The sequence below is a fragment of the Pelobates fuscus genome, chromosome 3, assembly GCF_036172605.1.
Source record: "Pelobates fuscus isolate aPelFus1 chromosome 3, aPelFus1.pri, whole genome shotgun sequence".
Lineage (NCBI taxonomy): Eukaryota > Metazoa > Chordata > Amphibia > Anura > Pelobatidae > Pelobates > Pelobates fuscus.
This window is the reverse complement of record NC_086319.1, coordinates 250,554,431-250,575,046: the sequence shown is the minus strand read 5'-3', so window position 1 is coordinate 250,575,046 and position 20,616 is coordinate 250,554,431. Positions and strand designations below refer to the sequence as shown.

Sequence of the window (20,616 nt, the reverse complement as noted above, 5' to 3'; positions counted from 1 at the left end):
ATAGACAGCAACTAGAGGGACTTCCATGTTCTTAGAACACGAAAAGTGTTTTAAATGACGCTGGACGTCCTCACGCTATGCATGAGGACCTCCAGCGTCACCTTTGAAGAATGTGCGCGCAGCCATTGCCGCATATGTGCATTAGGTCTCCCCGCCGGCTGATGTCTGTGGGGGAGGAGCGTGGGCGGAGCCTGACAGAGTCTGGATTCAGGTAAGTCACTGAAGGGGTTTTAACATGGGGTGGGAGGGAGAGGGGCACTGCAGGATTCTGCAGTGCCAGGAAAACGGGTTTGTTTTCATGGCATTGGAGAGTTCCTTTAAGGGTGTATAGGTTGCATAAAATTACTGTTGGATCCTTGCACTACTAGATAAATATGAGGAATTAGAAAAGTCAGATGTGCCAGTGATGATATTAACCAAAGACCACAAAATACAAATATCGAGTAATGATGTAGACTCGTTATCTGGACTGTAGGGATTGAACCCCAAGAGACATGATGCCAAGAATTTTAAAAATAAGAGATTTCACAGTACAGATCCTTCCTAGTTCTTCTGCCAAAGGAAAGACGGCTGCTGCGTGGGTTATGAGAAGCATAAACACAAAATTGTGCATGAGAGCAGAATGGAAAAACCTTAAGAGCCTTAAGAAAGCAGATTAAAGAGAGTCTAGGTTAAAACCTGCATTTTAATGCACTTTGAAAAATAATATATACATATATATTTATTGCCTTGTCCAAGTCCCTAAAATCCTACCTCTGCAAGTCTTGACGCACACTCTTTTTGCTAAGCACTAACTTCCCTGTTCCTACTGGGCAGTGTCTAAAGGTTTTCACAGCAGCCTTGTGGACATGGTGAGCACACCGGAAGCTATTATAATATTATAAATAAATATATTCTCTCTCTCTCTCTCTCTCTCTCTCTCTCTCTCTCTCTCTCTCTCTCTCTCTCTCTCTCTCTCTCTCTCTCTCTCTCTCTCTCTCTCTCTCTCTCTCTCTCTCTCTCTCTCTCTCTCTCTCTCTCTCTCTCTCTCATATTCTAAATGTATATATTAGAGTATTATAGCGCAATTAAAAAGGGGGTTGATGGAATTTGGCTTCCAGATAATGGAAAATAAAAGGGAATAAAAAAGAGAAAAATAAACCTCAAATTAAGCTGAAATAAAGGAAAATTAGTATTTTAATAATTTATAAAATCTAGGATCACATTGTCCAAAACTGCATTGGGAAGCTTGATAAGCATACCTTGTGTATACATTAGCACTTAGGACCAGGCGTGGACTTTCACATATACACATCATGAAATATTTGCTTAACCCCTTAAGGACCAAACTTCTGGAATAAAAGGGAATCATGACATGTCACACATGTCATGTGTCCTTAAGGGGTTAAACACTTGAGGTCTCAGGGTCCACTCTGAGCGACATTTTATACAGGATATATTTTCTAGGCATGAAACAAAAGGCAGAAGTTAATAGAGAGTTTATACCAATAATATACATCAGGTAACACTTAAACCCTTTTGGTTATTTTTCATTGCAGTAACTTGAGAAAGACTCTCTATATAATGAAAAATGTCCAGGTCCACAGTGGAATAAACTTTAACCCCTTAAGGACCAAACTTCTGGAATAAAAGGGAATCATGACATGTCACACGTCATGTGTCCTTGAGGGGTTAAGCTGGTTTTGCATGTATTTCAAATTCATTCTATTGTCCTTTAAGAAGTTATACAAAGTATGGTAATAAAAGCAGCAGGAAAAAGGTCAAGGCAGGAAATTCAGATCAACATTAAATAGGTCTCTGACCATTTTTTAAAAGAGAGCCTAGATTGAAGGTATATTGTTACAAATGTTCAGCTTTATACATATAATGCGCTATGGAAACCCAAAACCAAGTATGCAAGGTCATTATGTCAACCATTGCTTGAAACAAGAGCATACCCATGCCTATTTCTACTAGCATGAATAATTGTACCATAGGTAATAGATAAATTGTTGTATCAAGGTTATTCCTCAAAATTATTTGTCATGTACAAAAAAAAGCAGTTGGCAAAAGTTCAGTTAGAGGGGAAAAAAAGGATTAGTTGAAGTATAAATCACATTCCTCTGTATTCTATAAAGTATGAAATACTCTACCTAAAAACTGCTCTTTGATACCCTTTTTGCACCATTATTATAACTGGTTATGGTGTCCATATATTTATTTTCAGCTACAGACTGCTGAGTTTTCTACTTAAAGAGACATATTAGGCACTCAGACCACTTATCTCATTGATGTGGTCTGGTTGCAGTGTCCCTGTCCCTCCTTTACCCTGCATTTAAAACATTGCATTTTTAATGAACTGCCAATGAGGGTCTGCCAGACAGCCGCTAGAGACGCTTCCTGCAGTGAAACGCTGTTTGATGTCATCACGCTTTGCATGAGGATGTCCACCGTCTTCCAAGTCAATATAGGAAAGCATTGATTCAAGGCTGGGGGTGTGGGGGCAGAGGGCTACTATAGCATTAGGAATACATTGAAAGCATTTAATCCATTTCTCTTAAAATTGGCACTTTTATGAATTGTGACAAGGGTTAAGTTCTGAATGGTAAGTGTACAGAAAGCAAGCTTAAGTGTTTTAGGTGTCTGGTATGTTCCTTTCTAAAGAAGCAGATTCAGACATATTTGATTATATAACAAAATCTACCCTAAAGGAACACTTGGCACCAGGTGCTGCTTCCTGCCTCCACTTCCTCAGCCACAGAGCCAGAAACTACGGCTTTTGAGATTGTTAGCTCTTGTGCTTTCTGCTCTGGCCGATGTAGTGGGTGGTCGGAGAGGTGCCTGGCATACCCAAGTAACTGCCAAAGAAGGTTTGTGATCCCATGGGGGCCCATGTCTGGTTATCAGTTTGTGTCCCCTCTTCAACCCCCCCCCCCCCCACCTTCATTTTTCAATAGGTATAGTTAATGGGGCCAAGAACATACATTGTTCAGGGGCCCCTTATTTAACCCCTGGGCCCCCGGCAGCTGCCACCATGGATAACCTTGTTGTTTTGGTAACTATAGAGTCCCTTTGATCTAAAATGTTGAGATATATATATATATATATTTATTTATCATTGCCAAGCACTATTTTGTGGCTGTATGATCATAGGTTTGAGTTGTGACTTACTTTATTGGTGTATTCTGTAGCAAGATAGCTTGGTTGGGCCTTGCTGTACTAATTAGAAGTGGTAGTAACTTCACACTGCAACTCGTGACACTAATACAAAGCCCGTTTCAGACCTTGACCGTGAACCTTTAGTTTGCAACAGAAATCTTCCTAGAATTGCTTGAAACTTATCAGCAGCCATAAACCTGCCCATATATTGTTAGCACAGTTATTAATGGGGATACAACTCTTGACATAGCAATGTTCTGACCTTAACACCTAGATAACATTATGTGCTGTGACTAAAACTTGAGGGTGCCCGCGCAATCCATCAATACTGCCAAGGTGAAATGCCAAGTTCCCAACCAGGCAATGAATGTTTCTTCAATAATTATTCACCTGAATTGCTAATGTTATTTAAGACTGATTGTAAGGTAAATTGCATTTTAAGTTTAGCGTTCTATTACCACCTTCCCTCCCACACATTTTACTTCTTAGTGCGTCATGCTTGAAACATAATTCATGAAGGAATGCAAACAAATTTAAATCTGCATCCTTTGGATTGACCAAGGTGTGGCTGAAATATTTCAGCCAATCTTGGTGCTGCGATTTTCAAAAGAAGGTCCATACATGCATTATATAAAGTACTACCAAGCATGGTTTTATAAGAGATGTAGTGACAAGAAGAGTCATTTGTGTTCACATTAAAGGGACACTATTGTCACAGCACATCTACAGCTTAATGTAGTTGTTCTGGTTAGTATAGTCGGTCCATGCAGGCTTTTGGCTGTAAACACTGTATTTTCAGAGGAAATGCGGTGTTAACATTACAACCTAGGGACCCCTCCAGTGGCCACTCCTCAGATGGCAACTAGAGGTGCTTCCTGGGGCTGTAATGCACACCACTGGTATTCAGTGTCTCCACCCCCAACATGGAGACACTGAACAAACCTTCTTGACAGGTCCACTTTAACCAGTGAACTAAAGCACAGATTCCTTTAGCAATGCTTTGGTCAACCACACCATTAAGCCTTCCTTGGCATACTAGATGGTTTGAGCTATCTGGAGTGTTTTGTAACTGTAAGCACACATCTGCTCAGATGAGAAGGGAAGACTATATCGGCCTATTTATTATTTTAAAGGCCTAAGATTTTTAAATTGTTTATTTTATTTTTTTTGCTAATCTTACCTCATTCTCCACAACCAGGCTAATGCTCCATAGTCGCCCTTTCCTCTTTTATTACACTAGTACAAAGCCTCTTTTTGTTTAGAGCAATTTATTAGTTCTCCTGGCAACAGATGTGCTTAGCGCAGAGCAACTGCGTTGCATAGACGCCAGTGAGGATTAAAGAATAATAAACCAGAACATGTAATTACAGAAGACACAATTTGATTTATTTTTTTTCTCATTTCATTTTTATTTCCAATTAACCGCTTACACTAGTGGACAAATAGAAGTTCACAATACTACACTGTTTTTAAAGAGTCAATACAGGAAAAGGCTTAAAACAAAGCAAAAGAAAAAAAAAACACTTTGTGGCTTTACTATGCAGAAGAAAATATTGGTACATAACTATCTTACAACCTCTGGCTAGTTTAGTTGTTTTACAATATAAAAGTAGTGGCCTTGAGATTTGATGGTGGAGAAGAGCAGAATGTGTCTTGAGGGCCTCTCAAGTGGCATGACTTCCTGGCTTTTGGTACCTGTATAGCTCTGTAGAGTTACAGGTAAGATCTTAACCAGGACACAGGTGTAGCAACCCTTCCTCATAGACTGCATAATCACATGCTGAATATAATCGGAAATGTAGTTTCCACTAATTAGTTTACAAACATTTAATTTATCAATCACTAATTTAGTCTGCTTACTATGAATATCTTTGTTAAAGATATTAACTTGTAAAGTAAATGTGCATAGCTAAAACCTAAGCACTTCTTAAAAAACACATTAAATGATACTGTTTTGGCTGAAATATAGTTTTCACCCTGCATCATAGTGTATTTTCCACTGAACTGCTTTTCCTCTAATTGGAATTAGATCCTTTGTAAAGAACCCTAGCAAAGTAGCGTATTGAGCACTAATAAACCCTTGCCAAGCAGAGGTTCATAGTTTACACAGTTAAACACGCAGAGTAATGTGGTGGAAATGTTGGTCCAGCTGATGGCAGTTGCTCTGTGATATGTGTATAACATATGCTCACCTGTAAGTTAGCCCTGTATCCGCTTTTCCTGTACATAACCATTCTTTGGTTTCTTTAATATACCGCCACCAAGCCAGCTCATTTCGTGCTGTACTATCACTTTTGCGGTATTTGTTCGTTTTTTGGTTTTTTTTTGGCTAAAAAAAACACAAGATGACATGTCGGTGTGGTTGAGTGGGAAACAATCAAGGAGATATACTTACCTTAAGCTACCATCTTCTTACTGTCAAACTTCTTTGGTTCCTGGTGAGTATCGACCTCCTTTGCCCGTAGCTGTCCTCGCTATTGTAATCTTACAATGCACGAAAGGACAAAACATAGTTTGAGGATCGCAAGAGGCAGCATGTTCCATAGATGATCACACGTGCACAGTGAGTTGCCATTGACATTGTCAACGGCTGATGGGAACAGGCAGTCTAACAGAGAGACAATGGGAAGTATGGCGGTGGAAACTTCACCTTTTGTCAAAGACTGAAGAAGACTTGCACTGCAAGTGCGCTTACATTGAAATTTCAAATAGATATTTGTAAGGATAGGTTTTGTTTTTGTGAAAATCTCAAGTGACAGACGCTTGCATTTTCTATAAAATTGGTAATCTCTCAGGCAGTGCAGAGTAAGAGTGTTTCTAGGAGTTGCCATTAAAGTAACATTATAGGGACAGGAACACACATGTATTTCTGACCCTACAGTGTTGAAAACATTGTCTGGCCCCTCTTGCCCCCCTAAATATAGTATAATCTTAACTTTATTCCAATCTGCTGGTGCTGGCTCTTCCCCTGATCTGCCTCCTTGGCTGGCATCATCAGAAGTGATGATCTCAGCCAATCACAATGCTCTCCCTTAGCAAAGCATTGGATTGGTTGAGATCATTAAGTAGGTGTGCCAATGTGGAGCCAAACACTGCCCTGGCTAATTAGCATCTCCTCTTAGAGATTCACATTGAATCCGCACTTTTAAACGCATTATGCTTAGAAATATTCTTAGCTACCTGTGTAATATGTAAGTGATGGTAAGAAGGTCTGTTTTCCAGTTTTATACTTACGCAAGATTTTTTTATGACAGATATGTGGGCTTTAATATTAGCCTGTATATCTTGCTGAACAAAGGTTCTCTGAAGCAGATGAAAAAATTCAAGGCACATTTGAGAAGTGTCTATGAATAAGTGACAGGAGATACTGCATATAGTTAGTTGGATTTCTCTAGTATAACATCTATACATTTTCCAGAAAAATAAGGAACTGTATCTTCCACTGAACAACTTGCTTTTCTATTAGCAACTGTAATTACATCCTACGTACTCTGGTTGATTTTCAAAGCATCTTCCAGTGTTCTCTGTAAAATGTTGTATGCCTCATATAACCACAGTATTCTAAATGCCCATATGGCTCTATTTTCGGGGCCTGATCTATTGGTTAAGAGGCTGATTCTTTAATCTCATATAATCTTTATTGATGCATCCATATTTTGATAATCTAGCTGCACTAATCCCTTAACATAGTTGATTCTAACTTGGTTAGGCACAGTAAAATGCTCAATACAGTTCAACAAGGGGCACCATATCATGCTAAAATATCAGTCGGCTGATATTAAGCATCTCTGAGAACTAGTCAGCTCAACTGAAATAATTAGAAAACAGATGGCGAATCTGTTTCCCATCGTTTGTAGCTCTTTGACATTAAAATATATCTGATTTAGTACTGTATGTATCTAGCCACAGATTAACTATATGTATTCATTAATGCAGTCTGTATATATTGTTATTAATCTTTAAACTGGACACTGCTTATTGTTTAAAAAAAATCACTAACTACTTTTTTTTTCTTGCTGTGTTCCTTTGTTTTGTTTAGAACTATGCAAAAAAACAAAAAACCCCACCCTTTAAAAATTGCAATAAACTTGCCTGTATTCCAATACCTAAATCATTTAGGCTAAATGGCGTCTTCTTGGCAGCCTAAACCAACCCCAAGCATAACGACTTCTGCAGTGAAATGCTTGTCGTAGAAAACAGTATAGATGAGGTTATAGCCTTTATTTGACAATACAATGCCTACTCACATTGGATGTCTGGACACGTTGGATGTATATTTTGCTTGCAGATTACAGGTAACATGGATTCAATTACTGAATCTATTTTAGGCATTTGTCAAACAAACACTACTGTTGTGAAGATTGCAAAAAGCCTCTGTTTCTCAGAAATGTCATTGTTTTGAACTGTAGGGCTGCGGGCAGCATTACTTAATAAAGCACTCCACATACAGACTCCAAGCACCATGACCACTTCAAAACACTGAGTAAACCTTTGAGCGACAGGACACTTGGGAAAGAAGAGTGCTTAATTTCTTCAGTCCAATATGCCTCCTGTAAAGCAGATGTTCATTACTGATTTCAAGTTGTTTTGCATTAAGTGATAATGCAATTAATGTGTGCATTTAGCATGAAGTAATCATTCATATGACTACGATATGGCTCCTTTAATCCATAAATACTTTACCTTTTCAACTGAATGACTTTATTTTAATACTTTCCTGACTTGTGAAACTAATGGAAATCTTGACTCCAGTGCTGTTTATACCATTTTACAGTGATTTTCTTTGGCATCGTATGATTCCCACGCATGGTCCCCCATAGTGTGCAATTGTATGGTTTCTTTAGTTAAGGAGTCAAGTAACGTTTAGAAATAGTTTTCTCCATCTACTGGCTGATAAAGAGTATTACAAGTGACTTGCTTGCCATCAATCCAATGCATCGAATGAAGAAATAATGTTGGATGAGTTCATTTTAGTGGTTTGGGTTTGTTCAAGTCAGAAGTGGCAATACTGAAGAAACGTCACCGTGTGAGAAGAAACTGAAAAAATATGAAATTATTTTTCTCTCTCCACACAACTTCACTCTACCACTATGGCAATGCCAGTTTCATTAATAAGTATCTAGACTTGTGTATGGTTATTTATTTGGGGGGGGGGGGGGGGGGGGGGGCGCAATTGCAATTTTTTTTTATTTAATGGTGAATAAAATGGCGTATTTTTTTTTTTTTACATATCTTAACTGGTATTACACCATTTTAGTTCTTGATGTCATATGGAGTATCAATGGTATTCTGTGGATTCATTTTTGTGTTCATATATACACATGTAAATGTTTACATGATTCCCAGGAAGCCTCAAGCCTAGTTGTGGATTGTAACATGATGATGTATATCTGCAGCCTCATAGTTATCCATCATTGGTTTGTAAGATTATGTTCATCTCTTTGATGGACATGTCAGTAAAAGATTTCCCAGAGCAGTCATTGTACTTATGGTCAGTCTGTTCTAGTGTATCCAAGCAGACACTATGGTGTTTGATTTCTGTTTATCTTTGTTTGCCACTTGTGTAAACGAAGTCTGGTTTGTAGATTGTAGATTTGTCTTGGCAGGCAGATCTGATTGCAATAGTGTCTTCAATATACAAATGCATGCAAAGGTCTTTCCTAGACAAATATTGCTTGTAATATTGATATTGCATTAAAAAAGGCCTACCATATGGCACAGGTAACTTTTGTGTGCACATATACAATATATTTCTAACACAGTACTCTTCTTTGATTGAGAAAGCTAAACATTTACTCTGCAGACTTCTTAGAATCTCGGTTTACCTTCCTAGTGCTGAAGGAGAGGGCACCGGTAAGTTTAGCAACAAAATAATGACTTGTCCTCTGTCCTATCATAAGCCTCTAACATTAAAGGGATACTTTTAGTCACCAGGACCACTGCAACTTAATGTCGTGGTTCTGGTGTCTATAGAGCAAGTCCCTGCAGGCTTTTCAATGTAAACACTGACTTTTCAGAGACAAAACGTTGTCTAAAAGAAAGTTTAGATACCTTTAATTCCACTCTGAGGGGGTGCGGGAACCTAAACTGCTACTCCAGCACTATCGTGTTAGGAATACATGTTTGTATTTCTAACACTATAGTTTTCCTTTATACAAATCTTGCACATTTTTACAATGCCAGCTATGGTAAGGATATTAAATGGCAAGGATTAAATTTAATTTGAAAGCATTGATATATTCCATTTCATACCGTGTGGGTTTTATTTCAGAGTAAATGTATGGTGTCTCCATGTACCCATAAACCACAAGTGTCCCCAGTATAATTGTTAGAATACTATAAATATATATTTATACTGTTATTTTGGCATCTAAAACTAATGAAACTCTATGCAATAGATGACTCCTAGTACTCTTTTGGGGTTCAATGAATCATGTGATTTGCCAGCTGAGGAAAGCCATAATATTCACATACTGGTAGTTCTTGGGAAGTCTGCATGTATATTGCAAGGAGATAAACTAACCGACCTCTGAGGAATCTACCTTATGGTGCAAGACTAAAACACATCTGATGTACAACAAATCATAAAATGTTGTAAATAAGCATGTAAAGTTCAGAACCAGTGATTTGCAATGACAATGCACGAGTACTCCCTTTAAGGTGAACTACTTTAATTGGTCACTTAATTTTAGTATCTCAGATGGCAAGATGGGTGGTCTTGAGAAAGTGCCATCTATACGAAATTCGTAGCCTTACGAATTAATTGACAGCTACACCGTGAGAGCGTTTGTCTTGCGTGGAAATTTTTAAATGTTTGAAATAAAAAGAATGGAGGTTTTAACCTCCGATCAGTATGGAGCATTTGTCTACAGGGGCTTTATCTTCCGTTTTCAAGTGAATAAGCACGTAAAGTGATGTGGGTAAGGTGGATTTTAAATAGGTTGTCTGCTCAGAATTAGTAACTCTTAAAATCTTTGTTGCTAATCTAATTTGGTGATCATTGTCTCATATTGCTTATACACCCCCCTTAGTGCGAAAATGAAAACCTGCTTTTATCCATTTATTTTTATTTTTTTGGATACACAACATGCAAAGTGTGTGTGTGTGTGTGTGTTGCCAATGTCTTTTACTACCCTCATTGCTTAATCCTAAATCCAAAAGTAGTTATAAACACGTTTCTGCCTCTGTGTAATTGTCAAATATAGCAAAAAAATATTTGGTAAATTTGTTCATTCATAGGGGCTACTCCCAAGAGTGTTTACAGCTTGGCACACTTTCCCCAAATCATTTTGATCTTTGTCAATGTGAATTGTAATTTCCTCTAGCTGTATATCTACAGCGTCATATGTTTCAGACTGACAGGCATTTTATGTCTGAACTAGCATTCAAGCTCCCTTTTCATTAATTTCAGGCGATTTCTTTTGGTAGACTGTACAGTCTGGTACCAATTAGGATCAGTCTAACTGAAAAAGCCAACTCAAACCCTAACCTGTAGTCTATAAGGTAAGGTAAAAGTAATCTCTCGCCACATACATAGCCTTTGTCAGTCTACTGTACTGCATTTGTACCTGAACAAGTGACTCTAGTGGTTTAACTTAAAGAAACACTATAGGGTCAGGAACACAAACATGTATTCCTAATCCTGTAGTGTAAAGCCACCATTTCAGTGACTTCCCCCTGCCCCCTTTGCCCTCTCAGAATGGGTTAAAACTCACCTTATTTTCATCTCTCCTCTGGTCCGCCGGTGCTGGCCCCTCCCCCTTGGTGGCATCACAATTGCCGATTTTTAACTAATCCAATGCTTTCCCATGGGAAAGGGGCGGAGCCAAACAGTTTTGGCCAATAAGCACCTGCTCATGATTTAATCTGGCTTAAAGACTTTCTTTGGGCAGATTTACTACATAAATATATTTCATCTGATATGTTCTTTTAGACAAGCTATTTGTAACAGCACATTTCCTGTAAGGGATTAACATTTGTAAGGAATGCATTTAGTTATTTCAGCTATTTACAATAACGGTTACATTCACTATTCTGATAGGAAGATCAATTTGTATATACCGTATATACTAGAGTATAAGTAGAGTTTTCCGGCACATTTTTTGTGCTGAAAAACCCCAACTCTACTTATACTTGAGTCACTGTCTGTATTATGGCAATTTACATTGCCATAATACAGACAAGGGGCTGTGTAGGATGGGGGCTGGCAGGAAGCGTTTACTTACCTCTCCTGCAGCTCCTGTCAGCTCCCTTCTCCTCCGCGCCGGTCAGGTCAGCTCCCAGTGTAAGTCTCGCGAGAGCCGCGGGGTCAAAGCGCGGCCGCGAAACTTACACTGTGACTTGCAGAGGGAGCTGACCGGACCGGCGCGGAGGAGAAGGGAGCTGGCAGGAGAGGTAAGTAAACGCTCTCTGGCACTGCCTCCACTGAACTGCCAATGCCACTGGACCACCAGGGAGTGAGAGCCCCCCTCCCTGCCATGTATCAAGCAGGGAGGGGGGATGAAAAAAAAATATATATAAATATATATATATATATATATATATATATATATAATAAAATAATGAAAAAAAACGTAATAATAATAAAAATGCCCACCCCCCACCAAGGCTCTGCAACACACACACACACTGCACTCACTCATACACACACACACACACACACACACACACTGCACTCATGCACACACACTGCAAAAAAATTATTCAATTAATATAATTTTTTAAGGATCTAATTTTATTTAGAAATTTACCAGTAGCTGCTGCATTTCCCACCCTAGTATACTCGAGTCAATAAGTTTTCCCAGTTTTTTGGGGTAAAATTAGGGGCCTCTGCTTATATTCGGGTCGGCTTATACTCGAGTATATACGGTAATTCAATCTGCTTCATTGAAGTAATACTTCAATACTTTTTTACTACTTTCTTTTTTTTTTTCTTCTCATTTTATGACATACAGTCAAACAAATAAATATAACATCCCATATATATATATATATATATATATATTCACACACACTGTATTCTATTAATCAAGAAATACATATTAAAAGTAGCTGCAGAGAGTGGAGAGAAATATATACTTCGAAAATTATACAAACAGGAATGAATCATTATCTACGTACATAGGTCTTCTATCCTCTTACTAATTTGATGACTTCTTTCTTTTGTAATAAAACTATATAAATGAGTGCGACCTCGTTCCATTACCAATTGCTGATTTATTTATTTTTATTGATTTTTTTTTTTTAATCTTCTCTAGTTTCTAAACTTCATACGAGCTAGCTACCTTTTAGTCATTTTCCCTTTAGTTAATTTATTATGCATCCCTTATACATGGAAAGAACATCTCCACTTTTCTTATTACTGTTCAATACTTTTTTAAACTTTTCCTCATGTTGAGATGCTGTTAAATGCCCATTAGGTGGTGCCAGTTTCCTGCTGTATGTATCTGTAACTTGTGTGGAATACAGTTACTGAGTCATATAGCCATTAGTGCATAAGCCTGTTTGCAATGTACCTGTGCAAATCATCTTTTTCGGATTTTTTTTTTCAGTCCTCACTCAGACCTTTATAAGCAGAAGAAATATGAAATTGATGAAAAGGTGAGGATATCCTTTCTGATTAAAGGGATACTACAGCGCTCCCCTTACCTCCTCCTCCCTTGCGTGGTCCACACGACGACGATCAGTTACTAATGCAAGTGCCGTCACATATTAGACCTCCACATAGGAAAGCATTGAATCAGTGCTTTTTTATGGGGAAAACAAATCTGTCGCTGGAGGTCCTCATGCAGAGCGTGAGGACGTCCAGCGTCTGATATTGAACCAAAGGTCCATTTCGATACAGGAAGCGCCTGCAGTTCCTGTCTGGTAGTCAGACGCTGAAGGCTGACTTAGCGCTGCAATGTAAACCTTACAGAACTAAGTGCAAAATGCTGAAGTGGGGCCTGCACTGTCAGTGTCCTTTTAACTAAGTTTCTAGTATTTGCAGGCATTCGGGCTATAGAATACATTCTTCTGTCGTTATGTAAAGGGATAGTTTGTATTTTATTTTTTCTGAAAGAGTAATTAATACAGGAACAACTGGCTCATTGTTTTAAACATGTTATGAACCATATTTTCACTGTGTGAATTCAATGAGAGTTTGAAACACTCTGGGATTTATTTTTCTCATGTTGACGTCACTTGCCTGGCATTGGTTCTAGATTGCCCTTGTTGGTGATACCAGCCTGATGATGGCAGTAAGAACTCAATTTATATCAGGACTAGGAAGTGGATGAGGTTTCTGGGCCTACTTTACTCACTGGGAGTGATGTGCACATCCTATTAATTCCATCAGAAATAAAGGACGTATAAAATGATGCTGTGCACCAAGGCTGTTCACTTCATACAAGTACCTGATACGTGTTCTTTGGAACTATTCCCAGGATAGCATCGTTTTGGATTGTTCTATGTATTTTACGGTAATAGTTCTGGTACTATTTGCCAGATTCTAAGCCCTCTTAAAGGCAAAGATGCAATCAATACCAAGACTGCATACATCTACAATTTGTTTCCCAGTTTATAAACTACATTTTCTAAATTACTCCTAGTCTGCGTATTTAAATGCATTTAGACACACTTTTACCTAGTTACATGTGTTTTAATAATGCATATTTTGTCTTCATTCTTATTTTTTTTTTTTTTATTCTTTATTTTTATTGTGCGTAAGTGAACAAGTCGTCCCGCACCGTCACAATAACGAATGCAAGAACAGGCATAAAACACAGTGAAACAGATTACATAGGGTATTGAACATCATGAGTTTTCGCTGGTTTCATTTCGCTTCTTCAGCAGATTTTTATATTTAGGTGTACAGCTGCTTAGCTTGTATAGATTGACATTTATACTAGATATGTTTACAAAACGCAAAACAGAGAGCTTATTTCGCCTTGTAGACAGACGCAAGGGTCCTATTGATGCTTAAAACAAATATTAAAACATAGTTTAAACAAGATGGTAGCTAGTAAGCTGTTAAGTAGCATTTAGGAGGCATGCACATGTATACATATAGTGAGAGTAACTAAATCAAGCTGGGTACATGCTGGTTGGTCATAAGGGGTTCTTCAGTCGTTTATCAACAATAGCGTTAGGTTAGTGAGTGTGTTATATGTCGTCGCTTTAGCCTCAGGCCCTAGGATTAGTCGCGCTTTATCATGCTCGAGTGTGGCATAAGTACTCCGAGCATTAACAGGCTGTCTAACCAGTCATGTGTCAAGCATTGTGTCTGTCGCTAGTTAAGTCACATTGGTACGAGAGATTAAGTGAGTTTATGTAAATCCTGCGTTTGTCGGGTTAATCTACCATACTTTAGGTATCCAGTAAATAACAGTTATCTAAAGAAACAAAAACACATATATAAAAAAAAAAAAAAAAAAACACATCAGAAAAAAAGACTGGTTAGGTTAACAAGCTGTGTGCCCGTGTGTACAGTGTGGACCATAGGTGAGTATGTTGATGGAGGATATCTCCAGGCATCGGATCTCATGTGGTGGTGGTACATAGTTCCAGTGGAAAAGATGGAGGCAAGATAGTGTCAGATTTAAAAAGTCCTGCTTTAGATGAATAAGAGGTGTCCCCTGCAGCTGCTGATCTTTGGTGTCAGGGAGCATGGTCTGTGGCTGGTTGCTGAGTGCTTGTCAAGCCCTCTGCTATGCCCCTTCCGCCTGTGAGCTTTTCTCCGACAACAGGGGTGTGGATGATCGATTTTAGCTTCTCCACTTGTCAGGTAAGCCCCTTAGTGCAGCGGTGGTTGTGGGGCACAGAAGTCCCTGTGGGGCGATTCGGTTCTCTGTAATGAGGGTATACCGGGATCTTGTGGGGGCTGTCTGAGGGTCCTGTCTCAGTGAGGGTGGGAGGCTTCCCAGGGTTCAAGGGAGTTTGCAGTTGGATGGTTGCTGTATGGGTCTGTACCTGCAATGTATGCATTCCGCTCTATATACTGCTGCAGTGGTTAAGCAGCTCAGCGCCATCCCGCATGGCCTCCGCCATTTTGGAGTCACTGCCTGGAGCGTGGGTCCTAGCGGTCCTGCTGCTTCGCCTGAAGTACTTGTAGGCGATCAGGTCTCGAGGGCGTAGACCGGGATCACCCCCCCGGTCCAGAGGGGGGGGTAACGGGACCGGTATCCCAGCGGGCCCGACTTTGAGCCCCGAACAGGCAGCGGCAAGGCAGCGGCCGTCCGCCCCGCCCGCCTCCGGAGTAGGCCTGTAGAACGTCGGGTAGGATTCCTCCTCCAGGGGACTGTAGCCTGTTGGGCCAGCCTCACCCTGGATCCTAGGGCTCTCTGCCCGGCGAGGGCCACCGGTGCCGGTAGGTTTTGTGCCCAAATTAGTGGTTGTAAATCTGCGTTTAAGCTTATGCTGCAGGAGCTGGTCCTGCATGCGACCAGCCAGCTCGGCGGTCCGGCCCCGCCCCCCCGTCTTCATTCTTATTTTAAACTAGATTTAGTAAATTTTATCTTTTTACTTTATTGCCTTTGTTATAAATGAGGATTATAGTAACTATGCAGCAATGTTAAAGGAAGGATTCCACTCTTTGGCCATGATTTAGGTGTACTGCTCCAGGAATCTGCAGAGGAGGTGCTTTGACAGAACAGCCTGGCATATGATGCACATCGAGTGATCAACGGTTAAGCTAGCACAAATGGTCAGACAAAGTACCCAACAGTTACACTTTACAGTATTGCATTTTCCAAAGTCCTGTTGTTTACTATTTTTTAAAAATTGCCATAGATTCCCTTTTCTATGATATTACCTTTCTAAATGGGGTTCCATATAGTCATAGAAAGATCAAAGTTGGCAAAACACATACCGTAATTGCCATTACAAATGTGAATGTGTTTACTATTGCACAAGTGCAGATTCTGCATAAGCAAGTGACAGGCTGATCACTAGTGTCTGGATTACCACCTGTCTTGGTCAGGCCACTTGAATGGTCTGACAAAACCAGGGCACTGCGCCCATACCCTACTATGACTCTAAACGCATGACCACAACAGTGGGCAGTATGACTTGTGTTGCTTGAACTGCCACTTTAAATTAGTTTTGCCTGTGTGTGTGTGTGTGTGTGTGTGTGTGTGTGTGTGTGTGTGTGTGTGTGCGCGCAAACTGCTGCAGTTTTAGATACTGCATACAGGGAGATGAGCATTGGGCCTCCTTGTACTCTAATGTGTGCAAAGAGCATAAGTTACTGTACATTCTGTCTCCATTTAGTGGTTTTATAGTTTCACTCTACTGTGATTTAAATTGAAAGCATCCAGTGCTGCTGTTACATTGTGATGAAAACACCTAACATTCAGTGCTGCTGTGTTACTGTGATTTAAAATGAACGCGTACAGTGCTACTCTACTAGTGTTATTTCAACTTAAAGCATTTAGTGCTGCTCTGCAATCCTAGAAGAGGTTTGCCACTCATGGCATATAACCAAGGCCATTAGAAAGGTTTACTAGGCCTGTTTGATTATGATAGACATCAAAGGTATTCTCAAGATCATCAGCCTGGGAACAGGGGGAGGGGCAGATGGGCAGCAATATAAACGACTGCTCGGAGGTTCTATCTTGACCTTGATTAAACTTTACTGACATAAGTAGCCTGATTTCAATGAGTCATTGTTCTAAGATATTGACATTACAAAGGGCACGTACTACCAATAGAGTAAGGGGAAATGTTAGATACAATATTTTTTTTGCAAGGAGGAGCCTGCATGATTCCATATCTCCCTAAATTGCAGTCCTATATGCAATTGAAAGACTAGCTCTTAGAGCCACTGACTTGGAAAGCACTTGAATAGTGCATTTTTTTGTGCACAGATTGAGAGCAGGGGGAGCCTGAAATCCCATTATAAGCTCCTTGACTGGCCCTGGACTTGGCAGAGCTGCACAGAACAAAGAGCTCTCACTGCTCTATTGAATAACTTCTCCCGGCTTGAGGCAGAGCGTTTTTTTTAACAGGTGAAGAGATGGAGAGAACGGAGAGCACCCCAGACACCACCACTGCCTTTAACATGCCAGACTGGATGGTAAGAAGAGGGCCTTCTACTGTCTTACAGATGAGATGCATACATTAGTGTATGTGAGAACACAATACTGAGTCAGCACACTTAATACCAATTACAGCTTGCATATAGCTCATCCACCATGGTGCGCCAGTTTGTACCAAAATCTAAAAACAAGTATTTTGTGGCTCATTGATTATATATAATCTTGTTTTGCGGCCTGGTGATTCTTCTTTATAATACTTTACCTACAAAATGTGTTTATGAACGACAGGCGTAATTTTAATATTTTAAGCTATGGGTGAACCAATTAACAATCAAACAAAGGCAGAGAAGCATGTGTGCTACATGACACGTTTACTTTGAATTTAGATATTCTGCAGGTTCATTTTGTTGGTTGCAACCGCAAGGATTGTTCGGCAGCAAATGCTGTTTTTTTTTGTGTGGGGGGGGGGTTTATTTTTACGTTTTTACGAATGCCTGCAAACTAATTATTTCGAATCATTTAAAATGCGCTTTGTATTCTTTGTATTGTAAATATATATGTATATTTGTTGTCTGAACTTCAACTTAATCAGTTCCCCTACAAATCACACTTTGGTAAATAATGGCCCCAGTCATTACTGTTACTTTTATTTACTTATTTAGCACCGGTTTTCCTCTATCAGTAAGGTCTGATGCAAAAATGCAAACTATTCAAAACCCTTTTTTTCCAGTGTTCCTTAGCAGTGGAAAAAAAATACTTCAGATCAAAACAGAGTAAAGTGGATTAGGAGGGTTCTTAGGAGAGTTGGAGAACTTGCAATGGAATGTGAAAGACAAAGGGCATAGATATAGAGTGTACAGGCAGGTATGACTATACATAGTCTTCAGAATATAATAAGGACTGTCATCTCAGTATAATAGAAGGCAAGCTTTTAAGCATTTGGCGGTGTACAATTTAAAGAATTTAGAAGCCATGTTGGTGCCTAGATGCCAACCTACAAAATAATTGTTTAACACAACAGAGGGCATCGTATTAAAAAGTAACGCCCCCTCCCCCCATATGTACAAGTTGATTTATGGGCACAACAATTACTATTGTATATTTTAATTGTTTTTTTCTCATATTTTAGTTATATCTTCAACTCTAGCTTGAGACTGCACAAATTCACTGCCCTTTTGTAGACTACACAGGTTTGCTGGCTTCGTCAACTGGGGCAAGTGTTGAGATCCTTCATAAGGACTAATTCTGCCTTATTTACCAATAATTCTTTTAATTATTGCCAGTTATTTTTTTTATTGGATTTTGTGATTTACAGCAGCAACACCAGATAAGTTATTAATGACTTGTACACCTAGAGACCGGAACACATTTCCTCAGTTATTCTGAGTGTCCAATCATAGGGAACTGGTGATACATTGTGTGTGTCTGAAATGTAATTATTTGGTGGCCGGTATTGAACACATGCTTATCCTGGATTATATTTAGATTGCTTAAAAACTAGGGAAAACGCTGAAAGCTTATACTTTAGTCATATGCTTTTATCTACCTTGAGGTCTGCATGTCTAGGAGATTGTTAAAGAAAACTGTCACTTCTGGAAATTACAACCGTGAATAAAACATTGAATATTGTCTATAACTTTTTTCATGAGATGCTTCATTTTCCTTTGCATTATGAAATATTTAGCAAATAGCACCACAGTCCAGTTCAGTCCAGGCACACATTACAAACGATGAGGGAAAAATGAAAGCGTTTTTAATTTCTCCACTTATTTATACACTTGATTCTGACTGCCCTTTGCAAAGGACAGAGCTTTTAACAGTGGTTGAAAGGGAGCCATAATGAGACGACAGAGTTGCAGGATAAAGAAATGTGGATTTCTACGTTTTAATTTTATTTTTCTCTTTTTTTTTTTTTTTTTTAAATTTTTCTTTTTTTCCATTCGATTTTCTTAAACCGAGGTAGGGTGAATTACTATATAGGCAGATATCAGCTTTGCATACAATATTTATTCCTCTCTTGGTGTATTTATGGAGATCAATGCCCATTCCTTTTATAGGAGACTGAACTCATCTAAAATAGAAGATTCAAGTCGTTCGTTATCTTACCCAATAATAGATATATAGTTCCCCCTATAATTCCCGTCAACCTTGTTTAGTGTCAGATCATTCCTTTTGAATCAGGTGTCATTCAGGCTCCAGGATTCTAATCCAGCAGAGTAAAGGCTTTCTAGAGGGTGTACAGTACAGTATAGGCTTGTTACAATAATTGTAACAATTCTCCTACACAAGTATGCTCTTCCTGCCAATGTTGTCACAGTTTACATAGACTGTGCGAAGGCTGCAATTAATCCAGTTCTTTAGCTTGATAATAGTACAGATTGCACATTTTATTTTTAAAAGCATACTGCTGTTTGTAGTGGGTTCAGGACACAGGTGTGCTTTTCTACACAATACAGTTGTTGTTTTTTTTTTGGGGGGGGGGGGGGGGGGGAGGGTTCAGCTGTAAAAAAAAACACACATTGGACTACAGATAGCATGTCTTTAAAAAGTTTTTTTTATATAAATAAATACTTTTGACCATTTTTGTTCTTGTTGCCTGAAAATTATTGTTGAGTGATAGAGTTCTTAATTAATGAAAATGTTATAGAATCATCAGAGGTGCGATGTCCTCCATAATAAATACTTGTGTTCTATTTTGGATGCAATCATTGGCAAAAACACATTTCATGGCCTGAAGTATGACAATCGGTTTACCAGATGCTCATGTTACTTTGATTCTTAGGAATACTCTTATAATGTATCTCTGACAATAATTATGTGAATGCTGTTGGCCAGTGTGTGAATGTTTACCTGGGGAATTTGTATATTTGCATATAATAGCTAGGGCAAGCAATTATTTTGGGTTTACATTTCCTTACCTTTCTCCGACATTTTGTAGAGTCTGTTCTTATTGATCAATACACACTTTCCTGTTATGTCCTATGTGTTGTTTTGAGGCTTAAGTTGAATGTCTTGTTAAAGGTTAGTCCTGTTGTTTAAGAAAGTATTGTGGGTGCTCTTGCTTTCCTATAACAGTGTGATCTCTAGTTATTCAGGGGCTGTTGTGATAGTCTGAGAGCTTGTTGGCCTGTGAGCCAAAATGCGACTTTGTAAAGACAGCATTTAGAAATGTTTTCACAGAGCGGATGATACCTTGCCATTCAGAGGGATTAGGCAGAGGGCACACTACCTACCAGACCTGTTGCCAGTAATGACAGACAATGTAAAGGGACAAGTGTGGCTCTTCTTATTTATTTGGGGAGTTTCCTCATCTTGTGAGCACTAAAGGAACAGCAGACCACCAACGGTACTCCCTCTTCATAAGCAAAGACTTCCTGAAACTCTGCACACTGCTGTAGTAAAAGGTTTACATTGATTAAATCCCCACAACCTGCCAGAAGCTCTGTGTACATTGCTACTTGAG

The 20,616-nt window shown here is 39.1% G+C and overlaps 1 protein-coding gene across 7 annotated transcripts in view; it reads left to right on the top strand.

Moving 5' to 3' along the window:
• AHCYL2 (adenosylhomocysteinase like 2) overlaps positions 1–20,616 on the top strand; it is a 198,520-nt gene that overhangs the window by 23,746 nt on the left and 154,158 nt on the right. For 2 of the 7 annotated variants that reach the window (XM_063448319.1, XM_063448317.1), the window contains exon 1: positions 16,855–17,191. The exons of the other annotated variants lie outside the window; for them this stretch is intronic. In XM_063448319.1, coding sequence (XP_063304389.1) covers positions 17,132–17,191 — 60 coding nt within the window. In that variant the 5' untranslated portion in view covers positions 16,855–17,131. Of the gene's footprint in view, positions 1–16,854; positions 17,192–20,616 lie in introns of those variants that run through there. 7 annotated transcript variants of the gene reach the window in all.